This window comes from Equus caballus, chromosome 5, assembly GCF_041296265.1.
Source record: "Equus caballus isolate H_3958 breed thoroughbred chromosome 5, TB-T2T, whole genome shotgun sequence".
Classification (NCBI taxonomy): domain Eukaryota; kingdom Metazoa; phylum Chordata; class Mammalia; order Perissodactyla; family Equidae; genus Equus; species Equus caballus.
In genome coordinates this window covers 80,333,963-80,361,896 of record NC_091688.1, presented here as the reverse complement: position 1 = coordinate 80,361,896, position 27,934 = coordinate 80,333,963, and the positions used below count along the sequence as shown (strand labels likewise).

The following is a 27,934-nucleotide window of genomic DNA, read 5'->3' as shown; positions in this document are numbered from 1 at the left end:
CAAGTTCATCACTTGTGAGTTCTAATTTCAACGAAACACTACAACACAATTTGGCCAAATCCTTTCCACTTTATAACGAGGATCACCTTTCCTCCAGTTTCCGATAGCATGTTCCTCATTTCTGTCTGAGACCTCATCAGAAGCTACTTTAACATTCCCATTTCTAGCAACGTTTTGGTCATGACAATATACGTATTCCCTAAGACAATAGAAGCTTTCTCTACAGCTCCCCTCTTTTCTTCCTGAGCTCTCACCAGAATCACCTTTAATGTCCATATTTCTACTAGTAGTCTCTTCAAACCAACCTGGCATTTTCCCATGATGCACCTCAAAACTCTTCACACATGTGGAACTCTTCTCACATTCTCTACCTATCACCCAATTCCAAAGCCCCTTCCACATTTTTAGGTATTTATTACAACTTCCAGGTACCAAAATCTGTATTCATTTCCCAGGCCTACCATAACAAACTACCACAGACTGGGTGAATTACGTAACAGAAATTTGATGTCGCATAGTCTTCGAGGCTAGAAGTCCAAAGTCAAGGGGTCAGCAGAGTTGGTTTCTTGTGAGAACCGTGAGGGAATAACGTGTTCTAGGCCTCTCTCCTTGGCTGTAACTGGCCATTTTCTCCCTCCATCTTCTCTTTTCATTATTTTTTTCTCACCTCTCCTCCAAATATGAATTTTACACTTATTGTTGAAATTTATTTTACTTTTGAATACATTCAGGTTGATGATCACATTTTTCTCAGTACCTTGAAAATATCATTGGACTATAATCTGATCTCCATTGATGCAGCTGAGAAGCTTTCAATTCTGTCTTTTTTTTGAAAATCTGTTTTTCCTCTGTAAATGTCTTTTGACATACATATTTGTATTTTATAATTTTTCTCTGATTTACTCATGTGAATTTACTATCTTTTGTACTTTGATTCAGCGTGTTTCTGGCATCTGCAGATGGGTGACTATAATTTCTGGAAAATTCTTAGTTATTATATCTGCAAGTATGGTTTCTGCACCATTTCTGTTTCCTCATCTATATCCACTGTTTAGATGTAAGTTCAACCCTCTTGTTTTATCCTTTCTATTAACTAACGCCTGCTTCACCCTGAATCATTTCCCCTGATTTATATTCCAGGTCGTTAAATCTCTCTTCACTTGAGTCTAGCCTGTGTTGAAATGGATCCTTTGATTTCCAAAATTCAATGATGATAATTTTTGTTTTTAGATGTTCTATAGGTTCATTTTATTTTTTTATTTATTTTTTTCCAGTTTTTTTTTATTGAGTTATTGATAGGTTACAATCTTGTGAAATTTCAATTGTACATTAATGTTTGTCAGTCATGTTGTAGGTGCACCACTTCACCTTTTGTGCCCACCCCCTACCCCACCTTTCCCCTGGTATCCACTAAACTGTTCTTGGTCTATAGTTTTAAATTCCTCATATGAGTGGAGTCATACACAGATTATCTTTCTCTTGCTGGCTTATTTCACTTAACATAATTCTCTCAAGGTCCATCCATGTTATTGCAAATGGAATGATTTTGTTCTGTTTTGCAGCTGAGTAGTATTCCATTGTATATATGTACCACATCTTCTTTATCCATTCGTCTGTTGATGGGCACTTAGGTTGCTTCCACGTCTTGGCTATTGTAAACAGTGCTGCAATAAACATTGGGGTGCACAGGACTTTTGGGATTGCTGACTTCAGGCTGTTTGGATAAATACCCAGTAGTGGGATGGCTGGATCGTATGGTAGTTCTATTTTTAGTTTTTTGAGGAATCTCCATACTGTTTTCCATAGTGGCTGCACCAGTTTGCATTCCCACCAGCAGTGTATGAGGGTTCCTTTTTCTCCGCAACCTCTCCAACATTTGTTGCTATTAGTTTTAGATATTTTTGTCATTCTAACGGGTGTAAGGTGATATCTTAGTGTAGTTTTGATTTGCGTTTCCCTGATGATCAGCGATGATGAGCATCTTTTCATGTGCCTATTGGCCATCAGTATATCTTCTTTGGAGAAATGTCTTCATGTCTCCAGCCCATTTTTTGATTGGGTTATTTGATGTTTTGTGATTGAGTTGAGAGAGTTCTTTATATATTAAGGATATTAAGCCTTTGTCAGATATATGACTTGCAAATATTTTTTCCCAGTTAGTGGGTTGTTTTTTTGTTTCAATCCTGTTTTCATTTGCCTTGAAAAAGCTCTTTAATCTGATGAAGTCCCATTTGTTTATTCTTTCTATTGTTTCCCTTCTCTGAGAAGGCATGGTGTCCGAAAAGATCCTTTTAATACTGATGTCAAAGAGTGTACTGCCTACGTTTTCTTCCAGAAGCCTTATGGTTTCAGGTCTCACCTTTAGGTCTTTAATTCATTTTGAGTTTATTTTGGTGAATGGTGAAAAAGAATGGTCGATTTTCATTCTTTTACATGTGGCTTTCCAGTTTTCCCAGCACCATTTGTTGAAAAGACTTTCTCTTCTCCATTGTATGCCCTCAGCTCCTTTGTCAAAGATAAGCTGTCCATAGATGTGTGGTTTTATTTCTGGGCTTTCAATTTTGTTCCATTGATCTGTGCACCTGTTTTTGTACCAGTACCATGCTGTTTTGATTACTGTAGCTTTGTGGTATGTTTTGAAGTCAGGGATTGTGATGCCTCCCATTTTGTTCTTTTTTCTCAGGATTGCTTTAGCAATTCGGGGTCTTTTGTTGCCCCATATGAATTTTAGGATTCTTTGTTCTAATTCTGTAAAGAATGTCATTGGGATTCTGATTGGGATGGCGTTGAATCTGTAGATTGCTTTAGGTAGAATGGACATTTTAACTATGTTTATTCTTCCAATCCATGTACATGGAATGTCTTTCCATCTCCTTATGTCGTCATCCAATTCTCTCAGAAAGGCCTTGTAATTTTCATTATATAGGTCCTTCACTTCCTTAGTTAAATTTACCCCAAGGTATTTTATTCTTTTTGTTGCGATTGTGAATGGTATTGTATTCTTGAGTTCTTTTTCTGTTGGTCCATTACTGGAGTATAGAAATGCTACTGATTTATGCAAATTGATTTTATACCCTGCAACTTTGCTGTAGTTGTTGATTACTTCTAACAGTTTTCCAATGGATTCTTTGGGGTTTTCTATATATAAGATCATGTCGTCTGCAAACAGCGAGAGTTTCACTTCTTCCCTCCCTATTTGGATTCCTTTTATTCCTTTTTCTTGCCTGATTGCTCTGGCCAGGACCTCCAGTACTATGTTAAATAAGAGTGGTGATAGAGGGCATCTTCGTCTTGTTCCTATTTTCAGGGGGATGGGGTTCAGTTTTTGCCCATTGAGTAGGATGTTGGCTATGGGTTTGTCGTATATGGCCTTTATTATGTTGAGGTAGTTTCCTTCTATGCCCATTTCGTTCAGAGTTTTTATCATAAATGGCTGTTGGATCTTGTCAAATGCCTTCTCTGCATCTATTGAGATGATCATGTGGTTTTTATTCCTCAGTTTGTTGATGTGGTGTATCATGTTGATTGATTTGCGGATGTTGAACCATCCCTGTGTCCCTGGTATGAATCCCACCTGATCCTGATGCATGATTCTTTTGATGAATTGCTGAATTCTGGTTGCCAAAATTTTGTTTAGAATTTTTGCATCTATGTTCATCAGTGATATTGGCCTGTAGTTCTCTTTTTTCGTGGTGTCCTTGTCAGGTTTTGGTATCAGCGTGATGTTGGCCTCATAGAATGTGTTAGGAAGTGTTCCATCTTCCCTAATTTTTGGAATAGCTTGAAAAGGATAGGTATTAAATCCTCTCTGAAAGTTTGGTAGAATTCCCCAGGAAAGCCATCTGGTCCTGGGGTTTTATTCTTTGGGATGTTTTTGATTGCTGTTTCAATCTCTTTTCTTGTGATGGGTCTGTTCAAATTGTCTGCCTCTTCTTGAGTGAGCTTTGGGAGATTGTAGGAGTCCAGGCATTTATCCATTTCCTCTAGGTTATCCATTCTGTTGGCATATAGTTTTTTGTAGCATTCTCGTATAATCTGTTGTATTTCTGCAGAGTCTGTTGTTATTTCTCCTCGCTCATTTCTGATTTTGTTTATTTGAGCTTTCTCCCTTTTTTTCTTTGTAAGTCTGGCTAGTGGTTTGTCAATTTTATTTATCTTCTCAAAAACCAGCTCTTTGTCTCATTGATCCTTTCTACTGCCTTTTTAGTTTCAATTGTATTTATTTCTGCTGTGATTTTTTATTATTTCTCTCCTTCTGCTGACTTTGGGCTTCATTTGTTCTTTTTTCTCTAGTTCAGTTAGGTGTGCTTTAAGGTTGCTTATTTGGGATTTTTCTTGTTTGTTAAGATCTGCCTGTATTGCGATGAATTTTCCTCTTAATACAGCTTTTGCTGTATCCCATATGAGTTGGTATGGCATGCTATCATTTTCATTTGTTTCCAGGTATTTTTTTATTTCTTCTTTAATTTCTTCAATGATCCATTGCTTGTTCAGTAGTGTGTTGTTTAGTCTCCACATCTTTGTGCCTTTCTCAGCTTTTTTCTTGTAATTAATTTCTAGCCTTATAGCACTATGATCTGAGAAGATGCTTGTTATTATTTCAATTTTTTTAAATTTGTAGAGGCTTGTCTTGTTTCCCAACATCTGGTCTATCCTAGAGAATGTTCCACGTGCACTTGAGAAGAATGTGTATTCAGCTCCTTCAGGGTGAAGTGATCTATATATGTCTATTAAGTCCAATTGTTTTAGTGTTTCATTCAGCTCCACTATTTCCTTGTTGATTTTCTGTCTGGATGATCTGTCCATTCATGTGAGTGGGGTGTTGAGGTCCCCTACTATTATTGTGTTGTTTTTAACATCTTCCTTTAGGTGTGTTAATAGTTGCTTTATGAATCTTGGTGCTCCTGTGTTGGGTGCATAGATATTTATAAGCGTTATTTCTTCTTGATGAAGTGTCCCTTTGATCATTATATATCATCCCTCTGTGTCTCTCTTTACCTGTCTTATTTTGAAATCCACTTGGTCTGATAGGAGAATTGCAACACCTGCCTTTTTTTCCTTGCTATTTGCTTGAAGTATTGTCCTCCACCCCTTCACCCTGAGTCTGTGTTTGTCCTTGGGGCTGAGGTGTGTTTCCTGGAGGCAACAAATTGTTGGATCGTGTTCTTTAATCCATTTTGCCACTCTGTGTCTTTTTATTGGAGAGTTCAATCCGTTCACATTGAGAGTGATTATTGATGCATGTGGACTTAATGCTGTCAATCTGTCGCTCATTATCTTGTTTTCCTTTGTTTCTTTTCTTGTGTGCTTTAGACTACCCATTTAATAGTGCAATTTCTTATGCTGGGTTTCTTAGATTTTTCCTTATCTATGATTTGTGACTCTGTTCTGTACTTTATTTTAGTGTCTACCTTGAAGTTTGTATTTAGAATCTCGTGTATAATATAGTCTGTTCTCTGGTGGTCTCTTACTTACTTGACCAATACTGATTTAGACCCTTTGCTCTTCCCCTCCTAAATAATTATTTTCATTTTTTATTCCAACTCATCTTATTAATTGGTAGTTAGAGTGCTAAGATCGTCCTTGTTTTGGTAGTTTCCTTATTTTTACCCTAATGCTATAGTTGAATATTTGCTATCCTGTTCTGGTTCTATCCATCAGTCTCCCTAGTCTGTGGATTGTGTCCCCTTTCTCCCTTTTTTCTTTTTTCAAGTATGAGAGCCTTCTTGAGGATTTCTTGTAATGGAGGGCTTTTAGTTACACATTCCCTTAACTTTTGTCTGTCTGGAAAAGATTTAATTTCTCCCTCATATCTGAAGGAAATTCTTGCTGGATAGAGTATTCTTAGCTGAAGGTTTTTATCCTTTAAAGCTTTGAATATATCACTCCATTCTCTCCTAGCTTGTAGGGTTTCTGTAGAGAAATCCGCTGACAGTCTGATAGGGGCTCCTTTATAGGTTATTCTCTTTTTTTTTCTTACTTCCCTGAGTATTCTTTCCTTATCATTTCTATGTGCCAACTTTACTATTATGTGCCTTGTGGTGGGTCTTTTTACATTGACAAATCTAGGAGATCTAAAACCCTCCTTTACACACATTTCTCCGTCGATCCCTAGATTTGGGAAGTTCTCTTCAATAATTTCGTTAAGCACACTTTCTGCTCCATTTTCCTTTTCCATATTCTCGGGAATTCCTATGATCCTTATGTTCTTACTCCTCATTGAATCCATTATCTCTCGGAGATTTTCCTCATTTTTTTTAAATTCTTAGTTCTCTTTCTTCCTCTGTCTGGCGCCATTCAGCCTGTCTGTCCCCGATTATGCTGATTTGCTCCTCTAGGTTGTCTACACGGGCATTCAGGGAATCCGTATTCTGTTTTATCTGGTCCATTGTGTTTTTCATCTCAAGTAATTCTGTTTGATTCTTCTTTATGATTTCAATCTCTTTTGTGAAGTAACTCCAGAACTCAGCTTGTTTCTCTATCTTTCTCTCTACCTCATTGAGTTTTTTGATTATAGCTACTCTGAACTCATTATCACTTAGTTTACCTACTTCCAAGTCCTCAGGACTTAATTCTGTGTTTTTATTGTTTTCCTTCTGGTCTGGGGCTTTTATAAATTGCTGGATGGTAGAGGAGCGGTTTTTTCTCATGGTGGTAGAATTCAGTTGCAGTTACAGCCTGTCGCCACTAGATGGGGCTCAAGAGCGGCGTGTTAGCTCTCCGCCTTCGGGGCAAGATGGCTGCGCCCACTGGCTTTGTTAGGGGGGAGAGGCTGTTACTCACACACGCAGGTCTGGGTTCAGATCAGTTCTGTTCTCTGGTCTCCCAAGGCCCTTGATTTATAGGGTCCCCGCAGACGGAAGCTTTCCCCCGTCAGTGGGTCTCCACTGAATCAGCGGCAGGAGTCCTGGATGATCCCCCGGTCGCGCGGCCCCTCCCCCGCTCCTTCCCGACCCCCGCGGCAGGGATCGCAGACTCTAGGGGAGGGAGCGATGTTCTCTCCTACCGTTCTGGCACCTCCGAAGGTGTAAGCAAGATTATGATCTCCGCCTTCTTGGTATTATAGGTCTCTAACGAGCTGGCATTATGTTTATTCTCTGAAATTCAGTTCTTCCAATCTTTTGTTGTATTTTGGAGGGGAGAGAATCCCGGGTCAGCTCACCCCGCCATTTTGCTCCGCCCACTCCTCTCTATAGGTTCATTTTATAATGTAATATGTCATTTTTGTAGATTACTAATTTCTGCAAATCTTTTCAAGCTTATCTTTTATTTATTTGTTTGTTTATTTATCTTTAGTTTGTTTTTTTGAGGAAGATTAGCCCTGAGCTAACATCCACCACAAACCTTCCTCTTTTTGATCAGGAAGACTGCCCCAGAGCCAACAGCCGTGCCCGTCTTCCTCTACTTTATATCTGGGATGCCTACCACAGCATGGCTTGCCAAGTGGTGCCATGTCCACTCCCTGGATCCGAGCTGGCGAATCCTGGACCACCAAAGTGGGACGTGAGAACTTAACCGCTGTGCCACCAGGCTGGCCCCCTTATCTTTTATTTTTATAAGTAATGAGAATGATCAAAATTACTCTTTCACAACACAGCTGTTTAATTTCTTTGGTAATTATAGTATATAGTCAAGGTTCTCCAGAGTGGTGTTTATATGTATACATATACACATGTATATTCATATATGTAAAGAGAGAGAGAGAAAGAAAGAGAGAGAGGATAGATTGATTACATAGATAGAGAGACAGAGACAGAGATTAGTTTTGAGGAATTGAATCAATTGTGGGGGCTGGCAAGATCCTGTAGGCTGGAAATTCAGGCAAGAGTTGATATTACAGTCTTAAGTTCAAAATCTGCTAGGCAACAGGTTGGAAACTCAGGCAGGATTTCTACATTGCAATCTTGAGCAGAAAACTTGGTATTTGTTTTTAAGATCTTCAAATAGTGAGTTGAGGCCCACCCAAACCATGGTGGGTAAGCTGCTTCAGTCAAAGTCTACTGGTTTAAATGTTAATCACATCTAAAGACTACCTTCACAGTGATATCTAAACTAATGTTTTACCATACAGCTGGGCACCATCACCTAGCCAAGTTCAAACATAAAATTAATGTCAAGAAAGTGACACCTGTGAGGGCTGGCCTGGTGGCTCAGCAGTTAAGGTGGCACATTCCACTTCGCCGGCCTGGGGTTTGCCGGTTTGGATCCCAGGTGTGGACATGGCACTGCTTGGCAAGACATGTTGTGGTAGGCATCCCACATGTAAAGTAGAGGAAGATAATCATGGATGTTAGCTCAGGGCCAGTCTTCCTCAGCAAAAAGAGGAGGATTGGTGGCAGATGTTAGCTCAGGACTAATCTTCCTCAAAAAAAAAAAAAAAGCGACACCTGTTCCTATTACACTGTGACCAGGGGTAGGAGTTCCGCTTCACTGAAGCAAGCCCAGATCATAAAAACACCTACCACCAGGAGCAGTTGTCTCAGGATGTCAACCCATTTCATGGTTTGGATCTTTTGGAGCCTTCAAGAAAAATACAACTCACACAGAGAAGAGGCAGGGCAAGATCAGCTTCAATAGTAAGCATCAGTCTCCCATGGCCAAAAGGTCTTGCTCCACAGCTAATGCAGGGAAAGGGTCTGCACACATCTCTCTTGTACTGCAGGTGAAGGACCCCTTCCCTCTCATCCATGAACAGAGGTAGCCATATGACACACACACTAATACTTGTACTAGTTTCTGATAAAAAAAAAAAAAAACAGCCCTTGAGTTCTGTGGAGACTCATGTCTACTAACGACTGGCCCTGAGGGTGAGGATAGTGCAGGTCACAGCAACTTGATGGGGAAAGAGACCTTGGGCTCTGGTCCCTTCTACAAAATGACACAGCTAAGACATTGCAAAGAACACCCAGTGGGGGTGCAGTCCTCTACATGTCACTGATGGGGGAGTTCTGGCTGCATGAGCTCTTATGTCAATAGCTGTTGCTTGGGGACACCTAGGATGTGGCTGACTCCGGACCTCACAGTCTTCTCAAGCAGCAGAACTGAGACTTCTTGGCCCTCTCAATAAGGGAATAGAGAAAGGCTGCTATAATCACTGGACAAATGATGCCCTCAACATTATTTCAGGAAGAAATTGAAATTTGAATAAAAAGTATAATTTTACCTCAGGAGAAGATTCTCCTCTGACTGGAGGACCATGATGGGCATGAGAGGGTTGCATGATAAAGATCTTTTCCTTTAAAATTTGACCTCACAATTGACCCATGAGTCAAAAGTGAGTGACATCATCATTCATGAGTGATTGTCATACGAGACTCAAACTGAATACATGGTGAGACAATCCCTTCTCTGCGGACACCCAATGAACATTGTGGCAAGTCTCAGCATGCATGTCCTTGCATTTTCTACGAATTGCAGTCCTAATTCATTCTGCCCTCTTTGTATCAGGATCTTAAAACTACACCCTTTGTTTTGAGAGTCCTTTGAAGCATCTGTCATAATGAGGATATAGAAAAGTGGAGAACTTGGAGATAAAGTTAATTTATTCATTCAACCGATATTTTCTAGTTACAGATTAGGTGCTGAACATAGATTAAAGAAGTGAGATTACAGTGATGCAGATAAATCCGGCCCTGGTAGCACACGTCATCAGGGATACAGACAGAAATTGGCAATTTCAATTCTCAAAATCATGTGGTAAGGACAATGGGGGCACAAAGGAGGGCCACCCCTTCCAGTTTAGGGGATTCACAAATTCAAAAACTTCAAGGAGAGACCAGTCAGCAAAATAAAGGGGAGGATCCAGAGGTGTGTCATGAAGAAGTCTGAATACAGTGTACAGATGCCTAGAAGAAAGAGGTAACATGTCAAGATTGTGCAACTGGCAAGAGTTCCTGATAACAAAAGCTTAGCCTGTAAACATCAGTCAGCAGAAAGGGAATTCCAAAAACACCAAAAATACACTGCAGGCACAGTACACGTCCAAGACCTTACAATGCTAATTTGCAGTTGGAAACCAAAAGACCCACTAGCTGGGATTTCAGAGTCACATGATCCTTTATACCTTATTTTTCAGAGAATTTAAGGAAGTAGAAATCAACTTCATAATACAAACAAGATTCAGATATAAACTTTGTTTTTTGCAGTATCTAGACCTCGCTATTAGATCTCTCTTTTGAGCTGGTGTAGGGGAGGAAGACAATTCCTCTGCCCCCGAGGTCCTTCTGGCTGGTCCAAGAATTAAATCGACATGAGACGGAGCAACACAACAAAAGCAAACAAAGCTTTCTAACATGCATGTGTGGCAGAAACCCAGGAAAGCTGAGTAACTCACCAGAATGGTGGTTTCACCTTAAATACCATCTTCAGCTAAAGGCAAAGGAGGATGTTGGGGGTAGTGGTTTGGGACTTCACCTTAAATACCATCTTCAGCTAAAGGCAAAGGAGGATGCTGGGGGTAGTGGTTTGGGACTTCAAAGGGGAGGAAGGCAATTCATATGGAAATGGAAAAGCAAGTGTTTGGTAGATAAGAATGGGCTTGGCGAGGACCCTCGCAGTCTACCAATACCCAGAGTTATCTATAGCAATGGCCTGTCCGGGAGACAGGCTTCCCATCTGAAATCGTTGTAGGCAGTTAAGGGGAAGGTCAACGTTTCTTTCCGACTCTCTTGTCCTAACCAAGAGACACATTTTAGGATGGCCAATTCTGATCGCCCACCTTGGCTAATGCTTTCCCTGGAATGCAAAATTCCCTATCACCACCACCACCACCATCATCATCATCATCACCCTCAACACCATCATCGTGGTCATTGTGTTTTCTTTCTTGTACTTCTGAACTGGTATTACCTCTTCACTATAAAATCTCCAAAAACACAAAAGTTTATGCAAAATAAAGTATTTCTCTCATTCCTGATCTCAGCAAACTAGTTTCCTGCAGAAGCAACCAAGATCACTAGTTTCTCATGCATGACTCCAGAGGTCATCTAAGGGTATACACACGTGAATATAAGGATTGCATTCTTTTGCAGAAATAGTCTACTATCCCTATGGGTTTGCACCCCAGCTTTTCCACCTTACAATATAGCTGCTAAATTGTTCTGTATCATTACAAATAGAGCTCCATCTCTCAATTTGCTGGCTACATAATATTTCATTATATGAGTGTGCTAAAATTTACATTACCAATATCACATAGATGGACATATAAGTAGTTTTCAATCTTTAAAATTATAGCCAATGTTGCAGTGGTCACCTTACATATACATCATTCTGTGACTCTGTGTGTTAGAGAGTACGTGTGTCCTAAAACTTAACCTGTTGGGCCAAAGTTAACACAGATTAAAACTGAATTAGTATTAGATACAATTTTCAATAGACATTTTAAACTTGTACACCCTTAAAAGTACATGTTTTCAAAAACGTTAGGAAGACAATTCGATAGCATGTGAGGTGAAACACTGTTTCATTTCTCTTACTTTGAGTGATCTGAATAACTTACTTTTCTACAAGCTGTCTAAAGTTGGTCCATTTTTATTGATTTGTGGCTCTTCATGACACATAACTTGCATAAATTAGCGCTTTTCTCTGACATAAATTTGGTTGTCTTTTCCAGAACATTTTTTACTTTTGAATTTCTTCATGCTTTTTTACCACAACAAATTTATTTTTGTGTAGTTTTGTCTGTATTTTTACGTCTTTGGGTTTCATATCGTTTGAAAACAAATTGGATGTTCCAAGGTAATTTGATAATTATCTGACAGTTTCTGTTTCCATGGAGTTTTTTGATGTTTCAGTCTAAGGTCAACCTGAAATTTACATTGTGCAAGGCTCATAATGGATCTAATCACCCTTGTAGTCTATACAGATGTCCAGTTGTTTGACCACAGGTATCACGCAGTTCATATTTCCCACTGAGCTGAAATAACACTTTTCGCATACACTTAATTCCTGTGTGGTATTGGTTCTATTTTTAGACTATCTACTGTGTTTTGTGGCTATGCCTTTGTATTGTGCCTCAGTGACTCACTGCTCTAATCATGGAGGTTCTATAAATTTCATTGTAACGCTTTGGCATTGTCTTGGCTTTTTAATTCGTTTTGATCAACTCCGTTTAAATTTTACAATCAGCCTCTTTGAAATTTTCACTCAGAACACATAAAACTCACAGGTGAACAGAAAGAATTGATTTACATATGGAATTGGCCCTTCCTACTCAAGACACAGCATATATATCCACTTGTATGGTTGTTCCTATGTAACTTACAGAAGAATTTTCTTTTTTCCTGAGGAAGATTCACCCTGAGCGAACATCTGCTGCCAATCTTCCTCTTTTTGTATGTGAGCATGGCCACTAACAGATGAGTGGTGTAGGTCCGTACCCAGGAGCCTGAACACAGGCTGCTGAAGCAGAGTGCACTGAACTTAATCACCAGGCCACTGGGGCTGGCCCCAGAAGCATTTCTTGATAGGTATATTCCAAGTTTATTTTCAGAATATTTCAAATTTGACCTTCTCTGTTCTTCTAATCAGTTGTTTCTGCTTCCATTATATTACCTGTCCCATCACATTTACTCTACCTTCTGTTTGCCAGGCATTGATGCCCTATAGTAGGTACTTTTATGTTTTTATCTTAAAATTTTGCTGAAAAACAGAAAAAGTGTATACACATAAAAATAAGCCAGATGCTGTTATGAAAACTTGTAAAAGTTACCTGAAACTACTCTGAACAGAGGTACTTGGTAATTAGTATCAAGAAACGATTTATGGCCTCCAAAATTAGAAACCACAATGAAGGCTTTGAAGGATTTTCCTTATCCTTATTTTTCTTCTTCTTTGAAGTGCAGTCGTTTTTAGTATTTTCCTTCTCTTCCAGCAGGGTTTTCATTTGGGCCTAAAAAAGTGTGGTATGTTAGGAAAAGGTAAACTTTTAAAAATCCCAATCTTTCAAGAATGTGGTTTATATTAACGATTTATAAAATTGTCTGTATTTTCCTTCTAAAAGTCTTCTGTCTCATTAGATCTTGAGGAGATATTGTTCACGGCAGGAATATATCCTGGTTTAGGCTGGGGAAGTGAGAGGAAGCGTAGTACAACCTTAGTCACATTTACCCATCACCAGGGTCTTGCCAGGGTGCTAACCAGGCGATGAGGACAATTGTTGTAAGATATTCTAACCAAAATTATGCTGTTTGGGAGAGAGCCTTCTGTCTGAATGGCATGAAGCCTCACCCACATCTTAGAAATAATGGGAACTCCTAAGCTGTCTATAAATCTGATATAAACACTTCCAGGTAGGAGGAGAGAGAATTCCCCCTTGGCTGTGTGCTGACTCAGGCAGGCTACCCTCTCCTGGGACAACTGCAGCCAGGTTAGGAGCTGTCATGACGTCCCCTGCATTTCTAAGTCTGTGCCTATCTGATAGTTTTAGGTCAACTAGGATCTACCTTAGGGTCTTTGGGTGGTAGTAGGGTTCCTGATAATTGGCCATAATCTTGGTAAAGTGACCCAGTAGCTACTTATATTAGATACACCTGCTTAGAACATTTACTTGCTAAACCTGGGAACCCCATTTAACAGTGGCTCCAGGAGATCGTCTCTCCAAACAGCAGCAGCACACGGCCTGGGAAGGTTAGCTATACTCTATAATTGTGTGGAGGTACCACGGTCTTCCTGGACTCTCCAGAAATGCAGTGTGAACAGAACTCAGGTGCTTTGACATCCACCATTAAACACTCAGGGCTCCGAGTGACTCAAATGCAGTAAATGACAATGGTACTTCTCCCTATGACTTTGCTTTAATTTTCACCCATCCCTTCCTGAGGTTCCAGAGCTTTGTTCCCCAGTCACTGCCCAGACCCTGGCCAGGCTTACCTCAAGCTTCTGAATCTTCTCATCCCGCTCTCTCAGTTCATTTCTCATCTTCTCTTCCATTTCAGCTTGGAGTTGCTTGAGGACTCTTTCTTGATTGTCCAATTTTTGCTGCAGCTCTTTACACTTTTGCTCAAGAAGCTCCTTTTCCCTCTCAGCTTCCTCTCTTTTGGCCCGCTCTTCTGCTCCAGGAAGATTTTAGACAGCAAAGAGAACAACAGTCAGGCCTGAGAGCTCCAACCCGCATCCCCCAACCCTCCACTTTTTCAGAGGTCAAACTCTCTTGAAAAGGCAGATGCAAATGTCTGAAGTCACCTGGTGACCACCCATCAACAGCAGGTCTGAGAATGTGAGAGGAAAGGCCCTGGCTGCCTGTGCTGGATGCACAACCACAACTTGCCTTCCTTTCAGACAGAGCAGAGTGTGTTCACACAAAGAGAGGAAGCTCCTTGCTTCCGGAAGGTCTTCCTGTCAAGAGCTCTCAGAGGGCATTGCAGGAACCTACCCACCCCACTGTGAGCTGAGCCCTCCCTATACCTGCTAACTGCTCTTCGGCATAACTGGGGAGGTTGTCTTTCCTCAGGAGGCACGCCTCTGCTTCCTCCTTCATCTTCAATAAGTCCTGGAGGACACAGGAGGCAAAACACATCAGGCAGATCAAACCTGAACTTCCATTGAAACATTCTGAAAAAAGATCCATCCTGATTAACATTCCCTGGTTGCTTCCCACTGCCTACGAGTAAAGTTTTCAAGCTCCTGCCTACCTCCCTCCCCTTCCAGCCTCCTCTGCCAGTGCTGTTCCCACCACCCATGCTCTGTGCCACCAGTCAGAAGAGCGTGTAATTTTACAAACACTTAATCTTAGGCGCTTTCATATTTTTCACGTGCTGTTTTTCTGCTGGCTGCTCCTCCTGTAACATACCACCCTGGATAATGTGTTCCAATCATTCCAAATTACCTCTCACTCCTCTGCCGGGAAGATTTCCTAGATCACCTTTCCCATGGGAAACCATTGTATCTTTCCATTTGTACATTTGTATCACTGGTACATTTTAAATGCATGAAATTTATGGTGTGTGAACTACATCTCAATAACAGTGTTAAAAGAAACTTGAATTACTAACCCCTCAGAGAAAAAATACTCTATTTAAGACTGTTGATAAGTTTCTTAACTCCCTGGGCCTTCCTTGTGAAGTTTTGGGTTATATTATAAATTTGCAGCTGTAGTGTCCTGTGATTCTATCCACAGGGTATCATTAACAGTAATACGACCAAGAGCGAAATAAAGAGAAGCTTCCCAGAGAAACTTGAGTTGCTACGAACGAGAGAGAGTGCACAGAAAAAGCTCAGAATAACTTGTGTTCCAAGCACATAGGGAGACTTTGCGAGTATTCAGTCAAGGAGGACATCGGAGTGTCTGTTCTGACTTTGCTTCAGAGGTTAGCCGGATTTCCAGATAAAGTGCCTGAGTTTCGAGGAAAGGAAGATAAAATAGTGTAATACAGTCATTTGGAACTCTCTTACTCAGAAGAATTAGGATCCTTCTACTATGAATAGTAAAGAATCTATGGCCAATAAGGCGGCCTCTACATCAAAGACTTAACACGAAGAATCAAGTATTAAGACAAATTACCATGTACATATTCCTTAACACCGGCTTGTCAAATTGGATGGAGTGCTCCATGAAGCCTTTCTCGTGGCCCATGATTGGCTGAATTTGGACCATTTTTGTGGGAACTTCTCTCAGCAGAGCTGTTGAATTCTCAGGCTAGGACAGAGGTGTCACCACATCCTCCAAACAAGGACTTACACCACTGTTGAAGGCATCCACCAAGGTCACCACCAGAATCTCCAGCCCTTAATGAAACAGAACATTTAGGGGATCAATGAGATTCAAAATTAGAAACTACAATTAGAAAATGATTTTTAAGAAACCTTATGCAGGATGAAACTTTGTAAATCCCATCGCCTCCTACTAAATTAGTGATTTCCTTCCTAGTCATTCTTTCTTCTGCGGTTCTCCAGGTCACTACACTTAAAAAAGTTAAGTATCTTCCTTCAGCTGACATGCTCTGGTATATTCTGGAAAAAGAATTTCCCAGCAAAGCATAATAAAAATAACATAGGCAATCATACAACTCAATAACCCAAAAAACAATCAATCCAATTAAAAAATGGGCTGAGGGACTAAATGGCTGTTGCCGCAGCTGCAGAGGCCAAGGAATGACAGGTACCGCCAAGGCCACTCGGTTGTTGAAGCAATCAAAGTTTATTGATGAAGGGACACAGAACGAGGAGCAGGGATAAAGGGGAACAACAAATCGGTACTTTCAACATCTACAAGAGTTTATACGGCGGGTGGCAGGGCCGATTGTCCGGGTCTGAGGCGAAGGGTCCTTTCCTCAGCGAGACTTCCAATTGTTCTATGCCTGTGACTCCCTTTTATCCTAAGGTTTCTCTAGGTTCTGACTCAGGGTTTCAGACATTTGGATACTTTGAGTTATTTCTTCTTGTTCCCACGGATGGGGTGCTTCTATCTTTTTTGTTCCCTCGGATGGGATGTTTCTAAAGTCCTGTCAGGTGCCTGTCGGGGTGGCCAGCCCAGACAAGGAACATGACACAGGACATATTCTTTGTAACTTGTGCCTTAGAGTCAGGGCCGAAGTGGCCATCTTTGACCCCAAGCCCAGACACATTCCTTTGTGCAGGGCCCAGGCCCAGTGTCCTTGGAAGGCGGGGAGGTCAATGAACTCTGTACAATGGCCGTTTTTCCCAGTAAGATATCCAAATTGCCAACAGGTACATGAAAAGATGCTCAACGTCACTAATCATCCGAGAGATGTCAATCCAAACCACAATGTGATATCACCTGACACCTATTGAGGTGGCTGTTATCAAGAAGACAAGAGATAAGTGTTGGTGAAGAGGTGGGGACAAAGGAAGCCTTGTGCACTTTTGGGGGGAATGTAAATACATTCTGCCACTGTGGAAAACGCTATGGAGCTTCCTCACAAAACTGAAAATAGAGAAACAATATGATCAAGCAATTCCACCTCTGGATATGTCCAAAGAAAATGAAAATAGGATACTGAGGAGAGAGATGCAATCCCATGTCATTGCAGCGTTATTCACAACAGCCAAGATGTGGAAACAACCTAAGTGTCTGTCAGTGGATGAAAGCACAAAGAAGATGTGGTGCACACATACGATGGAATCTTATTCAGCCATGAGAAAGAAGGAAACGCTGCCATTTGCCACAGCATTCCTGTACCTTGAGGGCATTATGCTAATTGAGATAAGTCAGAAAAATACTGTATGACATCACTTATATGTGGAATCTAAAAAAAGCTGAACTCATAAAACACAGAGTAGAATGGTGGTTACCAGAAGCTGGGGGTGGGGGAGTTAGGGTATGTGGTGCAAGGTTACAAACTTGTAACTGGTAGGTAAATAAGTCCCGGAGATCTAATGCACAGTAAAGTGATGATAGACAACAATACTGTATTATAAACTTAAAGTTGCTAAGAGAGCAAATCTTAATGTCACCACCACCAAATAATGATAATCACATGACATGATGGAGATGTTAGCTAATGCTGTGGTGGTAATCATATTGCAACATAAAAATGTATCAAATCAGCACGTTTTATGCCTTAAACTTACACAATGTTAGAAGTCAATTATATCTCAAGAAAAATAAATTTAAAAATAAATAAAAATAATAAAATAGATAAGAGGTCACCAAGTGAGGCAAGCTTTATATATATGAATAAATATGTAAATGTAAATATAAATATAGATATGTTTATCTATGCTTTGGGTGCTCACTGAGAAGAGCACTTATCATACAGGATGTCTCCTTGGACGCAGTGATAACTTGCAAACCCAGAAGAGTCTCACAGTAGAATAGGATCGCAAAATCATTCTCTGGCCTCAGACTTATCCAAAGCACGCATATGTCACCACTTCTGTACTTTTCTGTGGCACGAAATGCAGGCTAGTGTTGGCCGTCTTCAGGCTGCTGCCTTCATTATTCCCCCAATATTTGATGAAGCTAGGGATGAGATACAGGGTATCACCAGTCCCAATGTTTTACTTCCATAAAATAATAATATTCAAGTATGCATCAAGAGTACAAAATTTGCTAGCTCCCCTGTGTGTGCTTCCATCCCTGTCCTCAGTGATACTTACGAGACCCTGCAAAGTAGGCTTATTGTACCCGCTTTGCAAATGAGATCAATGGGGCTCAGAAAGTCCAAGGGATTTGCCCAAAGCACATAGTGAATAAGTGGTAGACCCTGGATTTCAAATCTGGAAGGTCTGCGTTAGTGTTCTATGCTTTGCACGCAATTACAAGGCAAAATAATCTTTCCCCAAAACAAGGATTACCCCATACTCCTTGATCAGTAACTTCCAGGGCATTTCTACGGACTCTCCTATCCCAAAAATATTTCTTCTAATATATTACTACGACCTGATGGGCCCCTCCTTTTTCTTCAGACTCCAGCCCTCACCCCACAGACGCTCAGCGTTTTGCAGACCTGGCTGTCTCCTAGCACAGCTAGTGCTTCCCCAGGGGCTCCAGTTCACCTCAGGTTTATGAGACATATCCTTCTCCTTATTTCATTGCTTGTTATCCAGTCCTATTTATTATGGCCTTTTGCTTATTCCAACACATCTCTTGAGCACCTACTATGCACCACAAACTGTGCTTGTGATCCCAGCCCTGATATCAGTTCCCCTACATTGAACCCAGCATATATGGGGCTGAAACCAAAAGCACTCATCCCCTCCTCCTGCTTCTCTAAGTTACATTCATATGTAAAGATCGTTTTTTTAAACCTTTGTATCCCTGAACTTCACAAGGCAAATAGAAGTTACAAATTGTTAGAGCCCAGGTGGCCTCACGCTAATGTTTTGGCTAGTTACAGGTCCTTTGAAGTTTTCTTACAGGGAACCTGATATCCAGAGAATATCAAGAAGCTGAAGCTTCCCAGACCCCATCTCCTCAGTTTCCTGACACCAGAATCCACCATCCACCATAGAGGCAGACGACCAAGGATACTCCCCTGCGGATTCCCTTATCTCACCATCCTCCTGCCTGAAAGCAGCCTCACGAGGCCAAACGCAGGCTGGTGGGAAAGCACTGACCTGCAAGGCCACAGCCTCCCCCCACACACCTGAAAACTCAAATAAGACCCCCTACCTCTTCTCCTTTGAGGAGGTGGAACTGAGTTCTAAGTAAGTCCCATCTCCTTGTCTGGCTGCCTTCAGATAAAACTCTTTCCTTGCCATAAGCCTGGCATTCCTGTTTCCATTTTGGTCTCTCTCTCGTGTGATGGGTAAAAGAACCTGTGTTTGTAGCTGGTAACACTTGTGTCCTCGGATAAAAAGTTAAATGAGCTGTAGTCTCTGCCCTCAAGGAGATACTAAGGTAACTGCATCAGTTAGGATTAGGCTTAGCTGTGACAAACAGAAAAAAATGGCTCATAAATGATTTACATTTAATCCTCTCTCTCATAAATTTCAAGGTTAGTGGTCCAGGGATGGTATGGTGGTTTCGTTTCTTAAAGGATTGAAGGCTCAGAACCTTTCTGCCATATGCTCAGCCGTCTATAAGGGGCAGCCCAGGATGTGAGATGATGTGCCATCATATTTGTATTCTAACCAGAGAGTGGGGAAGGGGAGAAAGATAGGCCTCTCTTTTCAGAACTATCGCATCTGCATAAAACAAGTTCCTTCTTAAATTATTCACATTATCGTACACAACCACAAGAGAGGTTGGAATTGCCATCGTTATTCTGGGAAACCCTGTGCATGGCAAACAAGTAGGGGCACTATGAGTATAGGAGAAGGGTAGAATGGACATTAGGGGACAGTTACCAATGTTTTGTAGTAACCATCTCAAATTAGGAAGATGACAGACAATCTAACGTGGATTACAGTTTATGGTTTATCACACTTGTTATTATCTCCACTAAAGTCTAAGATTAGGGGTACAAGTGCCATGTCTATCTTGTTCTCTGCTTAGACCCCAGGCTGGGCTCACAGAATGCACTCAGTCAACATTCGTTAAATGGAAATCATCCTGAGGAAAGAGGTCTATGTGAGTGATATGGGTAACTGAATCGTGTGTTGAGATGACTTAATTCAGCTTAAGAAGACAAAAGAAGAAAAGCCTTGGGGAAATCTAAGGGGTGATGGTCCTGGGGGAGCATAAGGTTTCAGAGGCGTGGAAGACAGAGCTGAGCATCCAGAAGAGAGAAGAGATCACTGATATTAAATACCCAGAGAATTCACAGCAATTGTCAGCAAGGAGGCCAAGGATGACCTGACTGAGCACAGGTTTACTTGAGTGATAGAATAGGACCCAGAGCCGGAGAAAGGAGCTGGGAAGGAGGGAGAGCCAAAGAAGGCAGCTCCTTTCCAATAAGGCAGAATAGGATCTCAGGAGATATGTGCTGAAGTATTTTGTGGTGAAGGGTCATGGTCTCTGCTACTTACTTGCCAAATAATAATCAGAATAAGGAAGTAAATAGAAGAAAGTATACATCTGTTCAAAAACAGAGAATGCAAGTGTCACAAAATGTTGCCACAGGGTGAATCTCAGTTAAAGTTATATAGGATGTCATTATAACCTTATATCTTTTCTGTAATTCAGAACCGTTTTTTCAAAACAAAATTTGTTTTCATATAATTAAGATTAACATCACAATTATTTTACAGGCATCCAGGCAACTACTTGGCTATTTTATTTAAATGGTTCTCTGGGAAATCTCTATATTTTTCCTGCAAGAATATATAAACAACATTAAGTTGAAATGTTTCCAAAGTTAGGTTTTAAATCTTGCACATTTAAGATGTATCTTTTGCATTGAAAATTTTCCAGGTGTACGGTTGACTGCTCATGTGACCTTAGCAAAGATTTGACCTACGTCACCTTTTCAGTAATTATTAAGCTTAAAATAATTGCTTCTACCTGAAGGGTTATTTGGAATTTTAAATGAGGTGTTGCAAGCTCTCGTCTTAGCACAGTGTCCTGTACAAAACAAGCTTTCAATAAATGTTTCCTGAATTAGATCAAGATTAATCTACAATAACACAATGACCAATCGGCCCATTGGACAGTTTATTTCATTGCGTTCTGCAAGAACTATGTTACAGAGACACGAGTATATAAATTAGCTTTTCATCAGAACAAAACAATAATCGGCTGAGATGCTTTGCCCCTGTTCAACCACCCACTGTCGGATTCTTCAGACTTTGGGGAATGAGGAGAAGGAGCCCCTCAAAGCCACGTTACAATCTCTGCACTTGTAGCCTCTTCTTCAGAGAGAAGATTCGGGGCACTGTTAGAAGATATGACTTGTACTGCAAATGCCACTTTTGAAAATGAGACCTGTGGTGTCTCAGCTGTGAATAAGCCATGAGCTTAATTTCAATCAACAAAGCAGTGTTCTCCCCTGTTCAGAAGTGGTTTTTAAAATTGGATGTTCATGAGAATCACCTGGAGTGGGTGTTAACCCCCCAGATTCCCACACCCAAGAATCTCTGTGTGACTCTCACAAGAGTCGCTGGTGAGTCTCACATTCGTACAAGAAACCCGGCTATGCAAAGACTCAATTTTGACGATAGACTCATTTTGAACTGTTAAAGGTTAACATAGAGGTACTGAAATCCTTCCTAGACGGGGATTTTAAAAGCCCTCACTCTGGTGATCTCTAAGTAAGTGTGACTAATAGATAAATAAGAAACTATCATTTCTGGTGATAACAGTCTGTCAACTAGAGGAAGTCCATTTGTTCTCTGTATCCGCAAACAACCGTTTCTGTGAAGGGGTGTCATTTGATCAGGGAGGTTCTTTCAAGAGATCTGAGCCTCCCCTTTTGAAAATCAGTTTGAATCCGAAGAGAGAAGCACTTCTGAACATTTTGTTGAGATCTCAGAATTTACCTTTAGCCACATTTCACCATGTTGTCATAGGTGTCCACGGGATTTGGTTAAACAAATCGGTGCATATTAACCTCCCTGAGTCGAGTCACAGAGGCCTTTGTAGATGCGAGAACTTTGGGAGGTAGTCTTCCATCCAGGGTTCTCAAACTGGGCCACGTATTAGAATCACCTGGGAAGTCTTTAAACCAATACTGATGCCCCCACCACCCTTCCAAATCATTAAATCAGATGAGAGAAAGAGAGGCAATCATCAGTACTTCCTAAAATCTCAGGACTGTAGGATCTCTGCATCTCAGGATGCAGCCAGAGTTGAGAATTATTGATTAGACGATCCTCCTGCATGGTACTATGAGGAAAGCTGAGGTCACAGAGAAAAATGCCTCCTGGCCCTTGTAAAGAGCCAGGAGGAGACCCTAACCTCTCCATCAGCTTTCTTTCCTCTCCACTTGCTGCTGCCCTCACAGTGGCCTTACTCCCAATTCCTCTTCTCATCCCACTTTTACCTCAGAAATCAAGGGTTTTAAGCCCAAACCTAACGTGCATGTAAAAGAAAGTTTGTAAATGAACATACCTGCTCCACAGCACTGCTGATCTGTTCAAGAACTCAGCCTTGCTCTGTTTCCTCTGCCTGCTCTTCTTCTAATTTATAGAAGCCGGAAATAAAATGAAGGTGTTCACCATTCCGAGAAAGGAACTGGAGCATAAAACTGAACCTGAAAGTGAAAGTAAGTCAAGGTATCTTTAGCTATTTAGAAAAGGCGGGCCAGACTCAAGCCACTAAAGCCTGAGAAAGCAGGGGAGAGAGGGAGGCGGGAGGATTCCAGTCACCCTGCAGTTAGGCCTCAGGAAACATCGCCCTAAGTAGCTTGCTCTATTTATACCCATCTTGCCTCTCCACAAATGGACCATGATTAATGTAGGTGCCCATTTTGTTGTATTATACTTCTTGGAATTCGTGGAGCTTATTGAATGAGTAGGTTAATGTTTTTCATCAAATTATGGAAGCTTTTTGTCATTATTTTTTCATCTATCTTTTCTTCCAGTTTCTCTTTCATATACCCATGTGACCTCTATATACATTGACACACCTGATGGTGCCTCGCAGCTCTGTGGAGCTCTATCTGCTGTTGATAATTCTTTTTTATTTAAGTTGGATTATCTCTGCTGATTTGTCTTCAAGTTCACAGATCTTTCCTTTACTGGCTCGAATGTGTTGTTGAGATCTACACTATCTACTATATTTCTTATTCTGGTTCTTATACTCTTCCAGCCTGGAATTTCTTTTCTTTTCTTTCCTTTTCTTTTCTTTTTTTGAGCAAGATTAGCCCTTAGCTAACATCCACGCCCATCTTCCTCTACTTTAGATGTGGGATGCCTGCCACAGCATGGCTTGCCAAACAATGCGTAGGTCCACACCCTGGATCTGAACTGGTAAACTCCAGGCAGCCCAAGCAGAGCACGCAAACTTAACCACTGCGCCACTGGGCTGGCCTCCTCTATTTGTTTTTTTCTGATCACTTCTACCATCTTAGTATTCTGTAGATCATGAGTCATTTTCATCATACGTAGAGTCTGTAAACATGCTTACCTTCAGTTCTTAGAAATACTAATAATAACTGTCTCGAAGTCTTTGTCTGCTAAGTTCACCACCTGGGCTCCATGAGAGTTTCTATTAACTTCTTTTCCTATGATTAGGTCAATTTTCCTGTTTCTTTCCATGTCTCAGGATCTGTTCAGGAACACAGGGCACTAGAAATAAAGTAATGTTGTAACAGTGGGTAGGATCGCCTGCCTCCAGGGACTGCTGTGGGTTTTGCAGTTTCTTTGTTCGTTAGTGACCTTCCTGGACTAGTTCTGTACAGTCTCAGGACCTTTCTATGTGTGGCTGCTGATGTCTCTGCTCACTTATACTTTTAAATGTTTATTCTTTTAGTTTTTGAGATTGACTTCCTAGAGGTCACTCTTGAGTCATCAGAGGTTATCGATCAGGCAAAAGCAGGTCAGAGCTTATGCTGAAACAGCTTGGGCCAGTAAACATCCTTTCTTGATGAATTTGAGAGTGGTTTTAGAAGGCATTCACAACTCATGTGTTTTATAACTCTACAAGGATTTTTTTTCTGCATGTGCAAGACCTCACTCTCAGCCGGGATAATATTTAGCGAAGAGTGAAACAAGGAATGAGAACAAAGTCCAAGGATGTGTTATTGAGCCACTCTGAGTCTCTAGGCAGCAATCTTTCTGAGGGTACTGTGAGTGCAATTTGCACCAGCAGGGTTGGGGAGCAATCCAGGTATTGCACCAGCTCGTCAAACCACATTATTCTCTGCCTTTTCTTCATTTGGAAGATGTGTATTGATAATATACTGTGGTTTCAATGACTCATGAAATGAAGCATCTGTTTTTGTTTCTTTGGATATTTTCTGTTGTTATTTTTGTGGTAGAAAAGAATACTGTCATTTATGTATGTATCTGGTTTTAACCTTCTTTTTTCACTTCTTCATTTTTCTCTTTGGAGACCTGTGTGTTTGTGCGTATTTTTGAATATCCACTTAGAGAATACAGTATTTATACCTCCCACTTGAAACACCTTAGATAGCTTACAAGTTTTCAGTTTTTCTGAGACTATTTCTAGTTTTGATAGCACATCATCTCCGGGTCATCATCTAGAGAACATCTCAGTTTCAAACTCACGCAAGAAATTAGCATGCAGAAGACCCATGAGTGCTTAATAACCCATGAGACTTCATAACGAATATGTCAGTCCAAGAATATCAGGAAAGGACCTCCATTCCTTTTCCTGACATTCACTTTCAGAGCTCTCTTTCACGTGACGGACTGATTCACTCTAATAAGAACACCTATTACACCAAAACCTCATTTGTCTAACTCAGACATCGCTCCTCAAACTGCATGTCCTCCCAAATGGCAAAGCAGTTCAAGGACCGGTTCCTTGAACTGATTCCAAGTATACAGTGATACTTGGGTGATATTTCGGTGATTTTCCAGGGCCAGCTGAGACCATGCTATTGATGGCTCCACTCTCTCCTCTCCTCTATTCTGTCTGCTTTCCTCTACCCACTACCATACTTTTGGAACAAACACAATTACTCCAACAAAGTAATTTTGAAGTCATTTTTCATTGCTTAGGTTTCTGCTGAGACTTATGTCCTTATTCTCCCGCTCTGCTCTAATTATCATGTCAATAAATTTTTACAAACATGCACATTTCCCTTTCTATGAAGAATTTTGGGGTGAGATGTTCAAATAATAAACATTTGCAGGGCCGGCCCGGTGGCGCAGCAGTTAAGTGCACGCATTTAGCTTCAGCAGCCTGGGGCCGAATCGTTCGGATCCTGGGCGAGGACATGGCACCACTCATCAAGCCATGCTGTGGTAGGCGTAACAGAAAGACAGAGGCATGCAGCTTCAGTTGTGTCACACAGTTGAGGGCTCTGGGTCTTTGGTGGAGTTTGCAGCGAAGCAGCAGCTGCACATGCCATTAAATTTTCTAGTCAGTGAAACATAGGTGGCGACAGAGGAGGAAGGAAGTATCTATAAACCCTATGCACAGGCACTCTCAGGGACAGTGGTTTAGTTGTCCTCTGACACTTTTTAAGTAGTCTGCTGCAAGTTTTAATATTTAAAAAGTCATGTTTTTGGGGGCTGGCCCCGTGGCCGAGTGGTTAAAGTTTGCGCGCTCCGCTGCAGGCGGCCCAGAGTTTCGTTGGTTCGAATCCTGGGCACGGACATGGCACTGCTCATCAGACCACGCTGAGGTGGCATCCCACATGCCACAACTAGAAGGACCCACAACGAAGAATATACAGCTATGTACTGGGGGGCTTTGGGGAGAAAAAGGAAAAAAAATAAAATCTTAAAAAAAAATCATGTTCTTGTTTTGCTAGAACAGAAAAGCAGCTGATTTCCTAGAATTGAGCCTGTTATCTAAATAGGACTTCACTGCTTCCAGTTTCAGTCTGGATTATATTTCAGCAGATGCCATTTCACATAGCCTTGAATTGACCTAAGAGATTGTTTTTCTGGCTGGAATGTCTTACACTAGGTCCTTACATTATTTTAAAACATGATATCTTATTTTAAAACATAGTATTACATTACTTTAAACCTTACATTATTTTAAAACAGGCTATCTGGAAATGCAAGCACTTTGGAGGGGCTAAGAGAGTTCCAGCACCTCCGTTTTGTTGTTGTTTTTCAAGAACAGGGATACAGCATTCAGCTCCGTTAAATCTTTCTACAAACAGGCTGGTCAATGTGGGAAGCTGCGGGTGGGACTCTTGCCAGGGCTGATATCGTGACTTATGATCATTATTTTTGATAGTCTCAGATTGAAATTTCAATTCAGATTGAAACTGAAAGCAATGAAGAGTTACTTTGATAACAGCCTCATTTCCAGGAAATCAGCTGCCTTTCTGTATGAGAAAAATAGCCTGATTTTAAAAATCTAAATCCCTAGCAGAATGTGTGAAAAAGGTCCAGATAATTAAACCACTGTCCCTCACATGCTTCTGCAGACTCTCTTTAGACACCACATTTTCCCACCGGGGAACACTTGTATTTCATGGGCCAGAAAAACTTCATGGAATGGCCAACTGCTGCTTGGCTGTAAACTTCACTAAAACCCTAGTGGTGTCATGCAAAATGTGTAGTTCAATTTCAGATGCATGCCTCTTTCCTCCTATGCTAAATTTTACCACAGAGTTTCCAAAGCAACAGTGTCCGGTCTTTAGTTGAACGCTTAGAGTTTTCAATACAACCTCCTTCTCTCTTATAGCAGTAGAGATAATAGGATAACATATTATAAAAAGATATTAAAAAGGTTTGTTATTTTGACATCTGACTCCCAATTTTTGATAGCAAGGGAAATGTGCATATTTGTAAAAACTCATTGACATGCCTATCAGAGTAGAGGGGGAGAAGACAAGGATGTGTCAGCAGAAAGCTACGTGATAAAAATAGGTGCTACATTGCTTTGTTAGGGAAATTTTAATTGCTCTTAAAGGCAATGTAGTGAGTAAAGGAAAGACTAGAACAGGAAGACGAGAGTGTAGCCAGCAAGGAAGAAAGGGGCTGGGCTTAGGTGGGGTGAAGAGCTCAGGGTTCCCTGGAAAGATGTGATGCGCAAAGAAATTATAGGGAAAAGAAAATGTCCTCCTCAATTCTTAGTAAAATCTACTACACACGCATGAGCTTTTTGGATAGTCTTGCATTTGACAGTTTATATGCAGCTCTATCTCTGATTGAATTATCATCCAAAAGGTGAGAGGTCACGTTCACCAAGACTGCAAAAGTCATGCCTCAAGGGATCAGATAATGACACAGCATGGTCTCAGCTAGCCTTGGAGAGTCCCCAAATGTCACAGGAAATAAGCAGAATCACTCCTTGGCCTGCTGTCCCGTTTGGGAGGCCATGTAATTTGAGACAGTATGTTTGAATTAGAGAAAAGAGTTTTGATTCCAATAAATTATCTTAGTAGAGTGAAAAAAAGTCCATCATGAGCTAGCAAACAAAAGAGAGCACTGAAAGTAAATTCCTAGGGAAGGGGATGGAGGTCCGTGCCACGTGTTCTTGGACTGCTCTAAATTCTTTACTATGTCTCATGCGTCAAGACAGCGTGTCCTGGAGACTGGAGTCCCTCCTTGACGTTGGCTCTGATATAAAAACTCCAGGATAAGGTACAGATTCTGTGCTGCCGAAAACTAAGAATGGTCTTAGAAATATTAAAAAGTGAAAGCAGCCTAAATGCATTTCAATGGGCAAATCCAAAGTTATATCCATATCCATGTAAGCAGGTATTCAAGAATACATGTACCCACACACAAATCTCAAAAAAAAAATGATCGTGTGAAAAAGAAATGTTAAGAACAGCTACACACTTAAACGACACCATTTTTAGAACAAAATAAGAAAAGAGGAAATTAAATATCCAATAAACATATGAAAAGATGCTCAATTATATGAGCTACACAATTGTCAGGTGAAAAACAAGCAGACAATATCAGAGTTTGATGAGGTTGTGGAGCCCCTGGAATGCTCTACACTGCTAGTGCAAATATAAATTAGTTCCAACTATGAAACTGTTCGATAGTA

The 27,934-nt window shown here is 40.8% G+C and overlaps 1 protein-coding gene across 1 annotated transcript; it reads right to left on the bottom strand.

The window, feature by feature from the left end:
* Nucleotides 1–9,524: 9,524 nt before the first annotated feature.
* Nucleotides 9,525–23,184, bottom strand: LOC102147555 (guanylate-binding protein 3). The gene is made up of 6 exons (XM_005610438.4): nucleotides 22,394–23,184; nucleotides 15,503–15,726; nucleotides 14,407–14,491; nucleotides 13,873–14,051; nucleotides 12,713–12,892; nucleotides 9,525–9,845 (listed from the first exon to the last, which is right to left on the bottom strand). The coding sequence occupies exons 2-5, from the start codon at nucleotides 15,593–15,595 to the stop codon at nucleotides 12,719–12,721; spliced, it is 531 nt and encodes a 176-aa protein (XP_005610495.2). The 5' UTR covers nucleotides 15,596–15,726; nucleotides 22,394–23,184; the 3' UTR covers nucleotides 9,525–9,845; nucleotides 12,713–12,718.
* Nucleotides 23,185–27,934: the final 4,750 nt, after the last annotated feature.